The 13,531-nt window shown below is 39.5% G+C and overlaps 1 protein-coding gene across 1 annotated transcript; it reads right to left on the bottom strand.

Annotated features, from left to right (window-relative positions):
- Window positions 1-1,278: 1,278 nt before the first annotated feature.
- On the bottom strand, window positions 1,279-12,295 carry LOC784254 (carbonic anhydrase 1). Its single transcript, XM_002692828.6, has 7 exons — window positions 12,163-12,295; window positions 11,479-11,676; window positions 9,617-9,735; window positions 6,768-6,863; window positions 5,444-5,506; window positions 2,822-2,977; window positions 1,279-1,970 (listed from the first exon to the last, which is right to left on the bottom strand). The coding sequence occupies exons 1-7, from the start codon at window positions 12,197-12,199 to the stop codon at window positions 1,854-1,856; spliced, it is 786 nt and encodes a 261-aa protein (XP_002692874.1). The 5' UTR covers window positions 12,200-12,295; the 3' UTR covers window positions 1,279-1,853.
- Between the last annotated feature and the right edge of the window lie 1,236 nt (window positions 12,296-13,531).

Raw genomic sequence — 13,531 nt, 5'->3', positions numbered from 1 at the left:
CTCCACCTAAGTTGGCAACAAAAGGAGAGGGCACAAAACAGGAACGTGAGTCAAAGAAACATTCGAGCTGCATGCTTAGGTGATCTGATGTCTTGTCCACATGCCTCCTCTCAGCAGCTGCTTTTATCCGCTACTTCAGAGAAACGTGGACAGCTCCCATAATGCACCTCGCAAGCCCTGCCAAATATGGGAAATTCTGGCAGAAGCAAGTAACCTGGAACCATGCTTTCCAACTGGCATTTAGCTAAGGGATAAGGTTTGATGACCATCATATATATTCTGTCACTTCTTTGCCCTTTCCATACTAAGACTTACAGATGCATTTAAATCCTGGAATCCATTTTTAACTTTCTTAAAAAAGAAATATGGGTCATCAAGTCAGGTCCTTTTCTTATCCTTGCCATGAGATTTATTTTTAAATTGTTCAATTTATTTTCAGAAAATACTTTCAAACGTTATAGGTGCTGAGCCTCTTTGCAAAGGTATTTCTTAAAATCATACTCCTCTTTCTTTGGCCCTCATGTTGACCTTTGATAACTTAAGCCGAAAATTTTATCAAGCCTGTTTCAGGCCTTGTCAATATCTGGCAAATATATATTAAAACACACAGTCAGAGTAGGTTTGCAAAGAAAGTATTTAATTCTTTAAAATGCTTATGGGGGCTGAGATAAATGAAGTGTTCCTTGGCCCTTCCATTTTTAATAAAGATTCACTTAAATTCTGGGCCCAAATAAAATTTCCAAAGATGTCTCCTAGGATTTTGAGGTACAAAGATGTCTCCTAGGAATTTAATGTCCTCAGAGCAATAAAGAATCTGGTTTGTCTGTCTTTTTAACCATGATTACATGAGCAGTTTTGACTGGTTCTGTGACATTAGACAAGACTGGAACATGGGAATGGATGTGGGTTTTGATCGCCATTATGATTTCTCAAAGAAGAGAAATAAGTAAATCACAAAACTAAACGCTGGACACAAGATTTGTAGAATTCTGAGTGTAGATATGGCTTCAGAAAGAACTGACTTCAGGTTAAGTACACACCAGACTAAAAGATTATGTGATGTTTCTATATGATTCTAAGTCAAGTGATTCCTTCATTATTTTTAAAAATAAGTCACAGGTGATTTTCCTTCCAAATTTGATGTACAGATTCTTCATGTAGGCTAACTAGTTATAATGATGGAACAGCCCCATTGGCCTTGCTAACAGGTGGAGGAATAACCAGAAGTGTCAGTTCTTATATGAGATACATGGTGTTTATAATAGAGCACACAAACGGTAGCAATGTTGGGCCATTTATTTCATCATAATATAAAATCCAGTTGTCATCGTAGCTGCATATTTGTCTTCAAGAGTAAGCAAATGAATTCTTAACATTTCATCTCAAGCTGCTCTTAGGTCATTATATTTGAGTAATAGACCTGATATTGCCTCAGAATAATGTTGCAAATGAAAGCATTTAAGATTCTCGAATGTAAACGGAGTAGAAACCTAATGCCATTTAAAAGTATAGTACATAATAGACAAGAAGAAAGGGATAAAATGCTTTTTGGTCCAATTAAATGGAATAAAATGGGAAGGGATAAAAGTCATTAAGAAATCAAGTATGCCTTAATTGCAAGATAAGGAAGTCAATGCAATAGATTTGAATTTAAGCACAAGTTTAGTGAACTTCCAGATTACTATTTGAGCTCAACAGAAAGAAGAAAAAGATTTTGCGTTCTGCAGAGTAAATTCGCAAGCAGGCTGTCTTGCTAGTATTGAAATAAACGTGTTTTTAAAGCTTGTTTTCTAGGATTATGTCAGAAGCAGAGCTGTGCTTCTTGAGGGAAGATGAGCTTCCTCCTGGGCCCATCAAAATGAAGCTTTCACTGTCCTGCCCTTCAGAGGCTGGGGTGGTCGGTGGTTCTGCTTGATGCAGAGTTCTCCATCGCCTTCAGCATTTGCTAGCAGACAGCGGAACTGCGCCAGCTTGGGGGAAGGATAACATGTTTAGAGAAGCAAAAACTATTGATGTCACACAGAACACTTTTTTTTTTCCTAATATGATTGATGCAATGTTATTTAGAAAATCAGGTTGAAGACTGCAATAGTTTCACTGATGGAAAGGGAGGAAGCCAACAGTTCTTCCACATGTCTTTGCACCAAGCATTTGGCTTAAATTATTGATGACTGACTGGATTAGCATTCCAGCTTCCTCACACTTGGGTAAGAGACTTCCCTGCTTGGCGCCTATGTTTCCATACGGTACTATTTCATTGTGTTTTGGTGAAGGCTAAATGGTTCAACACAGATAAGGTTCTTAGAATGGCATTTGGCATGTAGCTTATTAGAAGTGTTAGCTCTTATACCAACAGGTCACACTGCAGGTTTGCTGTGAGACTTGACTGACAGAATGTACGTAAGGCACCTGATGAAAAGAGCTGCTCAATCAATGGCAGTTTTTATCAAAATTATAAACAATGATTAATGAGATATTTTACTGAATATTGAAGAGCTTAAGCTTTAAAAAAGAATGGAAAACCAATGTCAATGATCAAGGTATGCCACTGGAGAGTCACAGTTCCCTGAAGAGGTTGGATTTTTCCTTATTAAGGTGAAAAGAAGAGCAGGAATTCTGAATCTCTACATAGAGGGAAAAAAGTGCTTATAAATACACTCTACTTTTTGACTATTAAATAGACCTGATGTCACTAATAAATCTTTTTCAGTTGAAAGGCAAAGGGAACTCTCTAAAATCGAATGGCAGTAATAATTGCTCTCAGTATGAATTGAACTGATATTCCTGCTTTGCACTTCCACATGCCCCTCTGACATTCTACCTGTTCCGAGCTCGCACTGATGGTCTCTTTAAAGATGATCCAGGTGACACTCTCGTGAAGAGGAGGGTGAGTCAGCGAACCAGAGTAGGCCCAGTAATCCAGGGATGGAGGCAGGAGGACAGAGGGGTCGAAATTTGTGAATGGAGCTTTCTTGTTCTGAAAGAAAAAGAAAAGCAATGTATCATTATGCCCTGATGTAAAATATTTACATCATTGCATATATGACATACATATTATTTGGTAGATAGGTCTTAGCAAAGAATTTGATCAGTTTTTCTACTATATAGTATTGCATGACTGGTATGTTTGTGGTGGCTCAGCTGCCCATTAATGCAGGAGACACAGGTTTGATCCCTGGGTGGGGAAGATCCCCTGGAGAGGGACATGGCACCCACTCCAGTATTTTTGCTGAAGAATCCCATGGACGGAGGAGCCTGGTGAGCTACAGTCCATGGGGTCACAAAGAATTGGATACCACTTAGTGACTAAACAACAACATGTTTGTAGATACAAACAGTAAAAGTAACATGACTGAAAATACGCTACACTAGAATTGTGACTGATCTATCTTCTTCCTCCTTCATTTGGCTAAGTATAAGCAGAGGTTAAACATTTGTTTATCATCTATATTCTTTATTCTTGTTTCTTTACTGATTGGTCATATTGGTATATACAAATAAATTGATATTCATATGTTAATATTTTATGTAGTCAACTTGATTAGAACTTGTGAATTAATTATGTTGATTTTGTAGTTTTCAGGGTGGATGTCAATGATCATATCCTCTACACTTGATGATAGCTTTGTCTCTGTTTTTCTAATATTTATCCTAATATGTACTCATTTCTTTCCTTATTTAACTACATTGAATGGACAATCATTGGAATGTTCTTTTGTGGTGGTCACAATTGACACCCTGGTCTTATTCTTGATTGAAATGAAAATGCTTCAAATATTTCACTACGAAGTTTGATGCTTGTTTCAAATTTCTATTTGATATTCTTTCTTAAGTTCAGTTTAAATTTTAGAGGAATATTTTTCTTTCTCTCTTTTACTCTTCAGGAATGGATACTGAATTTTAATCAAACATTTTTCAAGCATCTAACAAGTGAAATTTGCTAACGTAATGAATTATATTGAGAGGTAGTTTAATACTGAATCATCTTTGCATGCTTTGGGTAAATTCTACTAGTTTGAAAGCATGGCTCTTTTAACATACTGTTGAATACGATTTTCTGTAATCTATTTTAATATTCCTTTTAGCTACACTGCTAAGTAAGATTGGCCTATGATATCCTTTTTGTGGTGTTCTTACCCAGTTTGTGTATTAGGTTTCATTAAATTAAATTAATTCCTTGAATTAGGTTTTTTTGGTCCCCTAATCTAGGCAGTTTAGTTCAAAGTGGCATGATTGCTTATTAAAAGTTGTGTAACATTTCCCCATAAAGTGGTCTGGGCCTAGGGTTTCTTTTACTAGGTACATTTTTTTTAAACTACTCTTTTTGACTTCTTTTTATATTATTGGTCTATTTAGACTTTCCACATATTTTGAGTCAGTTTCTCTATGTTTTCCTAGACATTCATCTATGTGATCTAATTTTCGAATTTGCTCATGTAGTGTGGTACTGCTGACCCTTGAGCAATGTAGGGGTTGGGGTGCTGACCTCTTGAGCAGTTAGAAATCCGCACATAAGTTTATGGTCGTCCCTCATAATCGTGGCTGTGCATCAGCAGGTTCATTTAAGGGACCATTGTGTGGTGCTGGAGCAAGCATTTATCAGAAAAATAATCCACAGGTCACTGGACCTGTGCCGTTCAAACCCATGTTGCTCTAGGGTCCACTGTACAAACTTTTCTCTTTTAAAACCTTCTAATGCATCTTGAGTTATGACCCATTTCCTTATTTGTAATAATTTGTTGTATTTCTGTTTTCCCCCCATCATTAAATGTGCCAAAAGTGCCCTTTTTTGGTTGTTTTTTCCCCAAAGAATTAGTTTTTCACTTTATTAATAAAATTTTACCTGTAATTATTCATTTTCTTTCTTATTTTATTAATGTTTTACTTCATCTTAATTAATCATTTCCTTCTACTTTCTTTTCATTTATCATCTTTTACATTCTTGAATTGAGTGATTATTTACCTGTAAACTTTCTCACTTTAAAAAGTGTAATTTATTTGGACTCAACATGAACTAGATTTATTTTATATAAAGGTATGATAGTTCTACAAACTGTGAATGTCAATGGCAAATCTCTGACAATGATTTAACTCTTTATTGTCAAAATGGTGAAGCTAAGGTTAAATATATCAGAAAAACTCATCTTTTTCTCAGCTGACAGTGGGCATCATAGTTATAATGTATGAAAAGGCTATGAAAACCATTCTTCTACAGGCTTCATCTTGCTGAAATAGATAAGCAGTAACTATGAAAAACGAAACCCAAATAAATCACTGCTCAGAGACCTCAGAAACCAGGAACGTGTAAGCAGCACCTTGATTTTCGGATTGATGGTTTTGCTCAGGACTTCCTACTCCTCACATCAAATATGCAATTAAATGATTTCTGAGGTTCTGTAGATTCTTGTTCTCTGATTTAAACTAACTTAATGAGTCTATTTACCTTATTTTTAACTGCTTTTAGGGCATCAAGTACTTTCTGAAGGTTTGGGTTGGCCTGACCCACCTGGAGATTAAAAAAATAAAGTGTGAGATAAAAATGGTTACCAAGTAAAATCCTATTTAGTTACTTAAAGCAACCTAGTTGTCCATCAGCAGATGAATGGATAAGAAAGCTGTAGTACATATACACAATGGAGTATTACTCAGCCATTAAAAAGAATACATTTGAATCAGTTCTAAGGAGGTGGATGAAACTGGAGCCTATTATACAGAGTGAAGTAAGCCAGAAGGAAAAACATAAATACAGTATACTAATGCATATATATGGAATTTAGAAAGATGATAACAATAACCTGGTGTACGAGACAGCAAAAGAGACACTGATGTATAGAACAGTCTTATGGAGTCTGTGGGAGAGGGAGAGGGTGGCAAGATTTGGGAGAATGACATTGAAACATGTAAAATATCATGTAATAAACGAGTTGCCAGTCCAGGTTCGATGCACGATACTGGATGCTTGGGGCTAGTGCACTGGGACGACCCAGAGGGATGGTAGGGGGAGGGAGGAGGGAGGAGGGTTTAGGATGGGGAACACATGTATACCTGTGGCGGATTCATTTTGATATTTGGCAAAACTAATACAATTATGTAAAGTTTAAAAATAAAATAAAATTAAAAAAAAAATTAAAACCAGTAACTGAAGAAAAGATATGCAAGTCAAAATACAGGAATTTAGCACAACTAAAATACAAAAGCAAACCTCTTTGGTCTGTTCTATTAATTCTAATCAGTGAAATGAATGGTATGTTACAAGCGTTCAATAAAGATTCACTAGAATTACTATAATTCCAAAAGTTAGTCACCCAAATATCCTCAATTTAATAGTAATTTCCCTATAGGACTTTTCAGGGACTCTCCTACAGAAGATTTGAATCTTCCATATTAAATATCAGTTCAACTGTCTTTATGGGACAAAAGTCCTCTTCATATTTTTTTCCTGATGAGAATTAAATTGATAAACTCCTGACTCTGTGATGTAGAAAGTTTAGAAGAAAAGTGAAAGGTGAGCTGAAAAATAAAAACATTAGTGCCACCAACAGCTTCCCATTTCATCTCTGCCTGAAATGCTTTCTCTCTTCAAGAGGGGAAAGTCCAGCGGAACAAACATATACCAGAGACCTGCTTGCTCACCTGTGCAGTCACTAGTAGACGGGCACATTTCAAAAAAGAGAGACCAAACATCCCTCTGCTCTATTTCACCCTAGTTTGCGGTCTGATTGGTAAGGAATAAATTTAGCAGAGCTCCGAGACACTCTACGACTCACCTTCACCAAAACGCCAATCAACGCCAAACCATCAGCCTTCGAGGCGGCATCAGCGAAGCTGGGGTACTTGGCAGAATTCCAGTGAACTAAATGAAGCTAAAAAACACAGCGTGATGGAGCAGTTGTTCACACCACGGTGAAGGGAAAAAGCAGGTTAGACCTTAACATGTTGATATATACAGATACATCTTGGCTTGGGTAGACAAAACTTGTGTGACCCTTATCCAGGGCATAGGAAGGGCTATGTTTGCACTTTTAAGAAGGATTTTCTTAAGAAAATAGAGTTGAAGAGAGTGGGCACGTTGCAAATCCTGGAACCAGTAAGTAGAACTTCTTTTTTCCACAATATCAAAACAAAAAAACCAAACACCTCTCTGTTTGGTGTGAGAAGATCAAGTATTTCTAGCTAACTAGTTTGGAGACAAAAACTGAAATAATTTTCTAACTTGAGGTACCCGGTAACTTTGTGAGAAGGGGCTCCTGAGATGTCTGGAGTGGTGGCCAAGGGCAGGTTCTCCTGATCGTATCCAGACACCTTTCAAACCAACATCCCCTGCCTACCTTCTCTGTGAAACTCTAGACCTGTATATCCAAGTGCGTGTGCACGTCTCCTGATGCTTTCTTGATATCTCCACATGGATGCCTGATATGCATCTCAAACTTAACACAGCTAAACTAGCACTCTTGACTTTCTCTTTTCCAGATCCATTTCAATTTCCCGCTTTAAGAAAAGGCATCACCTTCCATCTAACTGCTCAACCGAAAACTGCAGTTATTCATTCTTACTCTTCTCCACTGATTGGCATCCATCCTTCCACGCAGCGCATAGATATGACACTTGCACTTAGTCCACAGCTTTAAGGCTTTGCATAACTGCTGACTTTCCTCTGGGAAGTCAAGTCAAAATGGGAAGATTTTGACTTGAATTATGGCTGAACTCAAATGCTACTCCTGAAAAAGTCTTTTCTGACCACCTAATGTCAAGTGATCACTGGGTCGCTTGGATGACTCTAAACCAAAGCAGTCCTCTCCCCGCCACCCACACGTCTCCTCTCTGTCTCCGCTCTGTCTTTCTCCCCACCACTCCCCTCTCCTGGTCTCCCTCCCACCCTCCCTACCCTCTCATATGTCAAACTTAGTGACTAGTGCCTGTCGCCTCCAGCCTGGATTAACTTCACTTTTCTCAAATTAGATAGGAGATTCATTGATTCAGATTTCTTCAGTTCAGTTCAGTCCAGTTGCTCAGTCATGTCTGAATATTTGCAAACCCATGAACCGCAAGGCCAGGCCTCCCTGTCCATCACCAACTGCCGGATTTCTTAGATACAGCCAAATATCCTCCCCCAGACGTAATACTATTGCTAATTTAGACTTTCAGCCCATTTGATTTCAGTCCACTTTCAATTTTATGAAAAATAAATAGGAAAAAACGAAACATGTAATAGATTTCTGCACCATTGAAAGTTCCTAGCCTGGCTTTCTAGTGTAACATAAAGTCAGTTTTAGTTGTATACTATTCCCAAGTGTTGTATCAAAATGAGTACTACACATACTCTGAACCTAACAATCCCTCTTACAAAAATGCCCTACACAATTGCCTTCACCAGTGTGTAAGATATTTGTACAAGTGTATTTATTACCCATTTTTTTGGTAAAGAACAAAAAACAACAGCAGAATGAAATGTGAAAGGCATTGCAATTGTTCCTATGTAGGAGTTAGTTAATAAATTCTAACATATGCATACATGGAAATACCGTACAGACTTTAGGAATTCCTACTGACTTGGAAAAATGATCATGATCATTGGTAAATGAAAAAAAAAAAAACAAAAAAGATTGTTGCAAAACTATGTGTATTACAGATTCATTCTACAAGAGTAAAGCAAAAAAGCCAACCAGTCCGTACTGGTACAATCTTATTGAATAGTCATGCATACAAAGAACAAAAGTTTTTTGTTTTCAGTCTCTATACCCTCTTTTGAGAGTTTGATGCACATTTTCTTGATTTTACTGTGGATATACAGGCAGAATGTCTTGAACTGAATCACAGACTTCCATGTGGAGGCAAGTCAAGAGGCCAGAGGGTAGTGGCCTGCTGCCAGGGAGCCCCAAACCCTCGTCTAGAGTATGCTGCTCGTTGTGATGACTCCTGAGGTTAAACTGGCCCTCTTAGTCGAATCTAATGGAGTGTCTTGGGCTGGTTACACCTCTGCTGTGGGTGTGTGCACACTCGAACCTTTAAACTTAAACCTTTAAAAAACCTTTAAATGAGAAGAGAATGATGGTGTGTTCCCCCTGGGGCTCAGAGCTTTAAAAGGACAGCAGCAACTCCCCTTGAGGTTAGCCTGATGTCAGGCAGCAGTTTCTGAGACATTCTGAAATGAAAGCGGATTCTGAGGCCCAGGAGTTTGACTGCAAATTCACCTGCCTCCCTCACGTGAAAAAGTTTCCCCTATTGCCAAATGCAGTGTGTCACTGTTTAAGTTTAAATGAGCCTAGGAATTCTTTATAGGCCCCCAAAAGTTCATTCCTTTGGAGCCATTGAAATTGTGTCTTAAGTGATAAGGGGGACTTCCCTGATGGTTCACACAGGTAATGAATCCACCTGCAATGCAAGAGACCCTGGTTTGATCCCTGGGTGGGGAAGATCCCTTAGAGAAGGGATAGGCTACCCACTCCAGTAGTCTTGCCTGGAGAATCCCATGGACAGAGGAGCCTGGCGGGCTACAGTCCATGGGGTCACAAAGCGTTGGACATGGCTGAGCGACTAACACACATCCACATGGTATAAGGGTGCTACTTCTGGGAGGACTCTGTGTAGCTCTCCCTCACGTACTACGCTACATTACCTCTGCAGAAAATTTGGCTCCATCCACTAAGTGCTCAGAGCCACAGTCATCTGTGATGCCCCAGTGAAAATGGAACTGCCGCAGCCTGTAGCTTTCAGATAGAGGACCCCCTTTCAGCACTAGAAGAAAAAGGAAACTGCTATTAGTGTTACAGTCATGAGCTCCAGCTTGTCTTTGCATTTAATACAAATTAACATTAAATTGGGGCGAGTAGAAATGAAAATAACCAGTAGTCCAAAGTTTCCGTCTTGTTGGTTTTTCCCCGTGTCCACAATGATGGGCTTCAGATGTGCAGAGCACCTTCAGGTGGTGCTTGAGTTACATGGTTCTCAGCACATGGGCTATAATTTTATCTTTTCCTGTTTTCAGGAAAACATATTGGAAGATGAGTGAATTCTAGGATTAGAGCTCTTTCCTTGATTCTGCTTTAGTTTATAAGTTCATTCATTCTTACAACAGACAGTAATGGACAGTATGCATTAAGATATCTAGCAATTTATTTTTAGTAACAAATCACTCTGCACGTATCTTGTAACTGATCAATATACAAGAGGGTATTCTGACAGCGTTACTGAGAACCCCTAGCCAGGAACCAATGGCACCCCACTCCAGTACTCTTGCCTGGAAAATCCCATTGACGGAGGAGCCTGGTGGGCTGTAGTCCATGGGGTCGTTGACAGTCGGACATGACTGACGACTTCACTTTAACTTTTTACTTTCATGCTCTGGAGAAGGAAATGGCAACCCACTCCAGTGTTCTTGCCTGGAGAATCCCAGGGACAGGGGAGCCTGGTGGGCTGCCGTCCATGGGGTCGCACAGAGTCGGACACGACTGAAGTGACTTAGTAGTAGTAGTAGTAGCCAGGAACCAAAAGAAAGTTCCAGCAGGATGGTAGAGTCACTTTTAAAATTCTAACACGGAAGGATCATTTTGCTTTAGAGAGTCTGTCCAACCATATGAGTAATAAAACACACATAGTACCAGACCTAATCCAATATTAACAAAGGACGTAGCCCCAGGATGTCTAAAACTTAGGCTCAGAACCTTGAAGGAAAGTGCTATGACTAACTTTGCCTTTTGATAGTAGAGCTGATTTATGAAATTGTCATTTAATAAATTATTCAGTAAACAGTTTTGAGAATTTTCCTGTGAGCGAGGAAGTATGCTAGATTCTGGGAGATGAAGATAATTCAGTTACTATGATCTAATAGGGAGAGGGGAAGCTAGACAAAAATACTTATGCACAGAATGATTCCATGCAAGATACACCCAAGACCAGTTTTTTTGTTTTTGGTATTGGTACCCAAGCACTTCACGAGCTGGTGATGGACAGGGAGGCCTGGCATGCTATGATTCATGGGGTTGCAAAGAGTCAGACTTGACTGAGCGAGTGAACTCAACTGAACTGAAGCAGTTCATTGTTAGGGAGCCATTTTCCTGGCCACAAAAAATAAATATACTCATCGGGATCTGTATTTCTTGCCTAATGCACTCCTCCAACCTCATCTCAATTAGAAAATATTTGCCTTTTCAGTTTTTATATTCATGATGATTCACAGAATTTTGTGAAAAAGTACTGTTTATTCAGAGGGTGTAAAGTTAGCATAAAGATATTGGAAACCAGAAGAGATGGAATAGAGTCACTGAGAAGGAGAAGGGCTGAAAAAAGACTGAGCTGGGAGTCCCCAGAATCACCTTTAACACTTGGAAATATTTTAAAACTTCAAGATACCTCAGTAGATGGCATCAATGCTACCCGTGTGCACCCACTGCATATGGGTGTTCATGTTTCTGAAAGCCCTACTGTTTACATTTCCCCAGTAAAGTCAAAGACACAAATTAGAAGGACCTTTTGGCTCACCTGATCTATTATCACTGTCCTCAAAGTTTACATGAAAGGAATGTCCCACGTTGACGATTTCTTTGGCTGTGGCTGGATTGTAGGAGACACTGAGGGGTTTCAGAGAGGGATCACGCTTGGTTTCACTGGTTTTGATGTCGATAGGAGATTGGTTATTTCCATTTGCGATGGGGTACAGCTTGCCCCAGTGTTCAGGACCTACCAGGACGAACATGATTACAATCAAAACTGATCTAATGCTTGAGTCCAAGTTTTAGGAATATAGTTTTACTAGATTAGGATTTATTCAGGTATCTCAAATGGTATTCCGGTTAGCTTAATGGAAATCCCAGGTGTGAGAATGCCCCTTTTCTGTGCCACACTGGCAAGTAGTGTCTTTGTTGACAGAAGTCTCATAGTCTATGGGATCAGACTGTACATATTTTGCTGTTAGCAATAGACCTGTCCATACATAGGGAGGGAGAGAGGCTGAGAGGCAGAGAGGAGAAAAGAGGCAGAATACATTTTGTAGACAATCATGGGCCCTAAGGACGACTGTTGAGAACGTATGCAAAGCTGGTGTAAGTCAAAGGCACTTCAAACCGTTAATCTATGACTTTACCGTTATTTTAAGTGCTCAATATCTCTTTTCCTGGAAAAGGGAAGAAGCCGTTATTTGATCTACATGAGCAGAAGAATGCTTACCGTTTTCACCATCATATCCCCAGTCAGGACTTGCCATGATCTTCTACTTAGTTTTCTTTTCCTGAAAACAAAGACAATACCTGGAATAACTGACTGTAACTGAGTGTGCGATAGACAACTGAAACCGCAGTTCACAGGGTTTTTATAGAAAGTCTCTGCCTTTGTGCATGTGTGTTAGTCACTCAGCCCACTATTTCATCATCTTTATCTATCAGGAAGTATATGCATGTTAAAAAAAAGGTATTGTTTAAAAAAGCTCACAAAGGTAAGGTCAATTCCAATTGCTTTATTCTCTTATATTGTTAAAGAGAAATATCAAAATCTTAGCTTCTGCAAAACCAAGCCCTGTCATTCTCATGTTAGTAGAAGATATGGCTGAGTTATCACACATGATGCTTTGAATTTCCAGTTAAAAAGGACTGTGCATTTGAGATTCCCAGCTTTTACCCTTGCTGGACACTTAAGCAATACTAGCAACAGGAATTGAGTCAGGAGAATAATTTGCATATTTACAGGCAGATCAGAACCAATATCATGATGTTAATTTAAAATCAGATAAGAGAACCACTCATCATTTGTAATACATTGGGTTTGCCGTTTGTAGTATATTGTAAAATCTTAGGGAAAAACGCAAACTTTTAGGCCAACTCAATATATTATTGATGACAGTACATTTCGAAGACATACAAGATGAGAGTCAAGTTCCTCGTTTTTGAGCAGTATTGGAATTCACAAATGGAGATTTGTTTTATGTGTGAGCACGGTCGTGTCCGACTCTTTGCAACCCCCTGGACTGTAGCCCACTCCCCGCCCTTCTGTTGCCTCACAGGCTGCCAGCTGTGAGCTGTGTGCACTCAGTCATGCATTCAACAAATCATTGTGTGTGCTCAGTCATGTGTGACTCTTTGCAACCCTATGGACTGTAGCCCGCCAGGCACCTCTGTATGGAATTCTTCCAGGCAAGAATACTGGAGTGGGTTGCCATTTCCAACAGGGGATCTTCCTGGCCCAGGGGTTGAACCTGTGTCTCTTGCATCTTCTACATTGGCAGGTGGATTCTTTACCACTGCTGCTGCTGCTAAGTGACTTCAGCTCTGTCGGACACTGTGCGATCCCACAGACGGCAGCCCCCCAGGCTCCTCTGTCCCTGGGATTCGCCAGGCAAGAACACCGGAGTGGGGTTGCCAGTTCCTTCTCCAATGCATGCATGCATGCTAAGTCAATTCAGTCATGTATGACTCTGTGCAACCCCATGGACAGCAGCCCACCAGGCTCTTCTGTCCACGGTATTCCCCAGGCAAGAACACTGGAGAGGGTTGCCAGTTCCTTCTCCCAAGAGCCACCAAAAATGGAGAACATTTTATTAAGA

This window comes from Bos taurus, chromosome 14 (genome assembly GCF_002263795.3).
Source record: "Bos taurus isolate L1 Dominette 01449 registration number 42190680 breed Hereford chromosome 14, ARS-UCD2.0, whole genome shotgun sequence".
NCBI classification, from domain to species: Eukaryota; Metazoa; Chordata; class Mammalia; order Artiodactyla; family Bovidae; genus Bos; species Bos taurus.
This window is presented reverse-complemented; position numbering and strand designations above follow the sequence as displayed.

Excerpts from the sequence above, each read along its gene's own strand:
- LOC784254 (XM_002692828.6), bottom strand. The coding sequence starts at position 12,199 with ATGGCAAGTCCTGACTGGGGATATGATGGTGAAAACG. Across the intron at positions 11,677-12,162 it reads GGGATATGATGGTGAAAACG|GTCCTGAACACTGGGGCAAG; the intron begins GTAAGCATTCTT and ends TCGTCCTGGTAG. Across the intron at positions 9,736-11,478 it reads GGACAGTGATAATAGATCAG|TGCTGAAAGGGGGTCCTCTA; the intron begins GTGAGCCAAAAG and ends TTTTTCTTCTAG.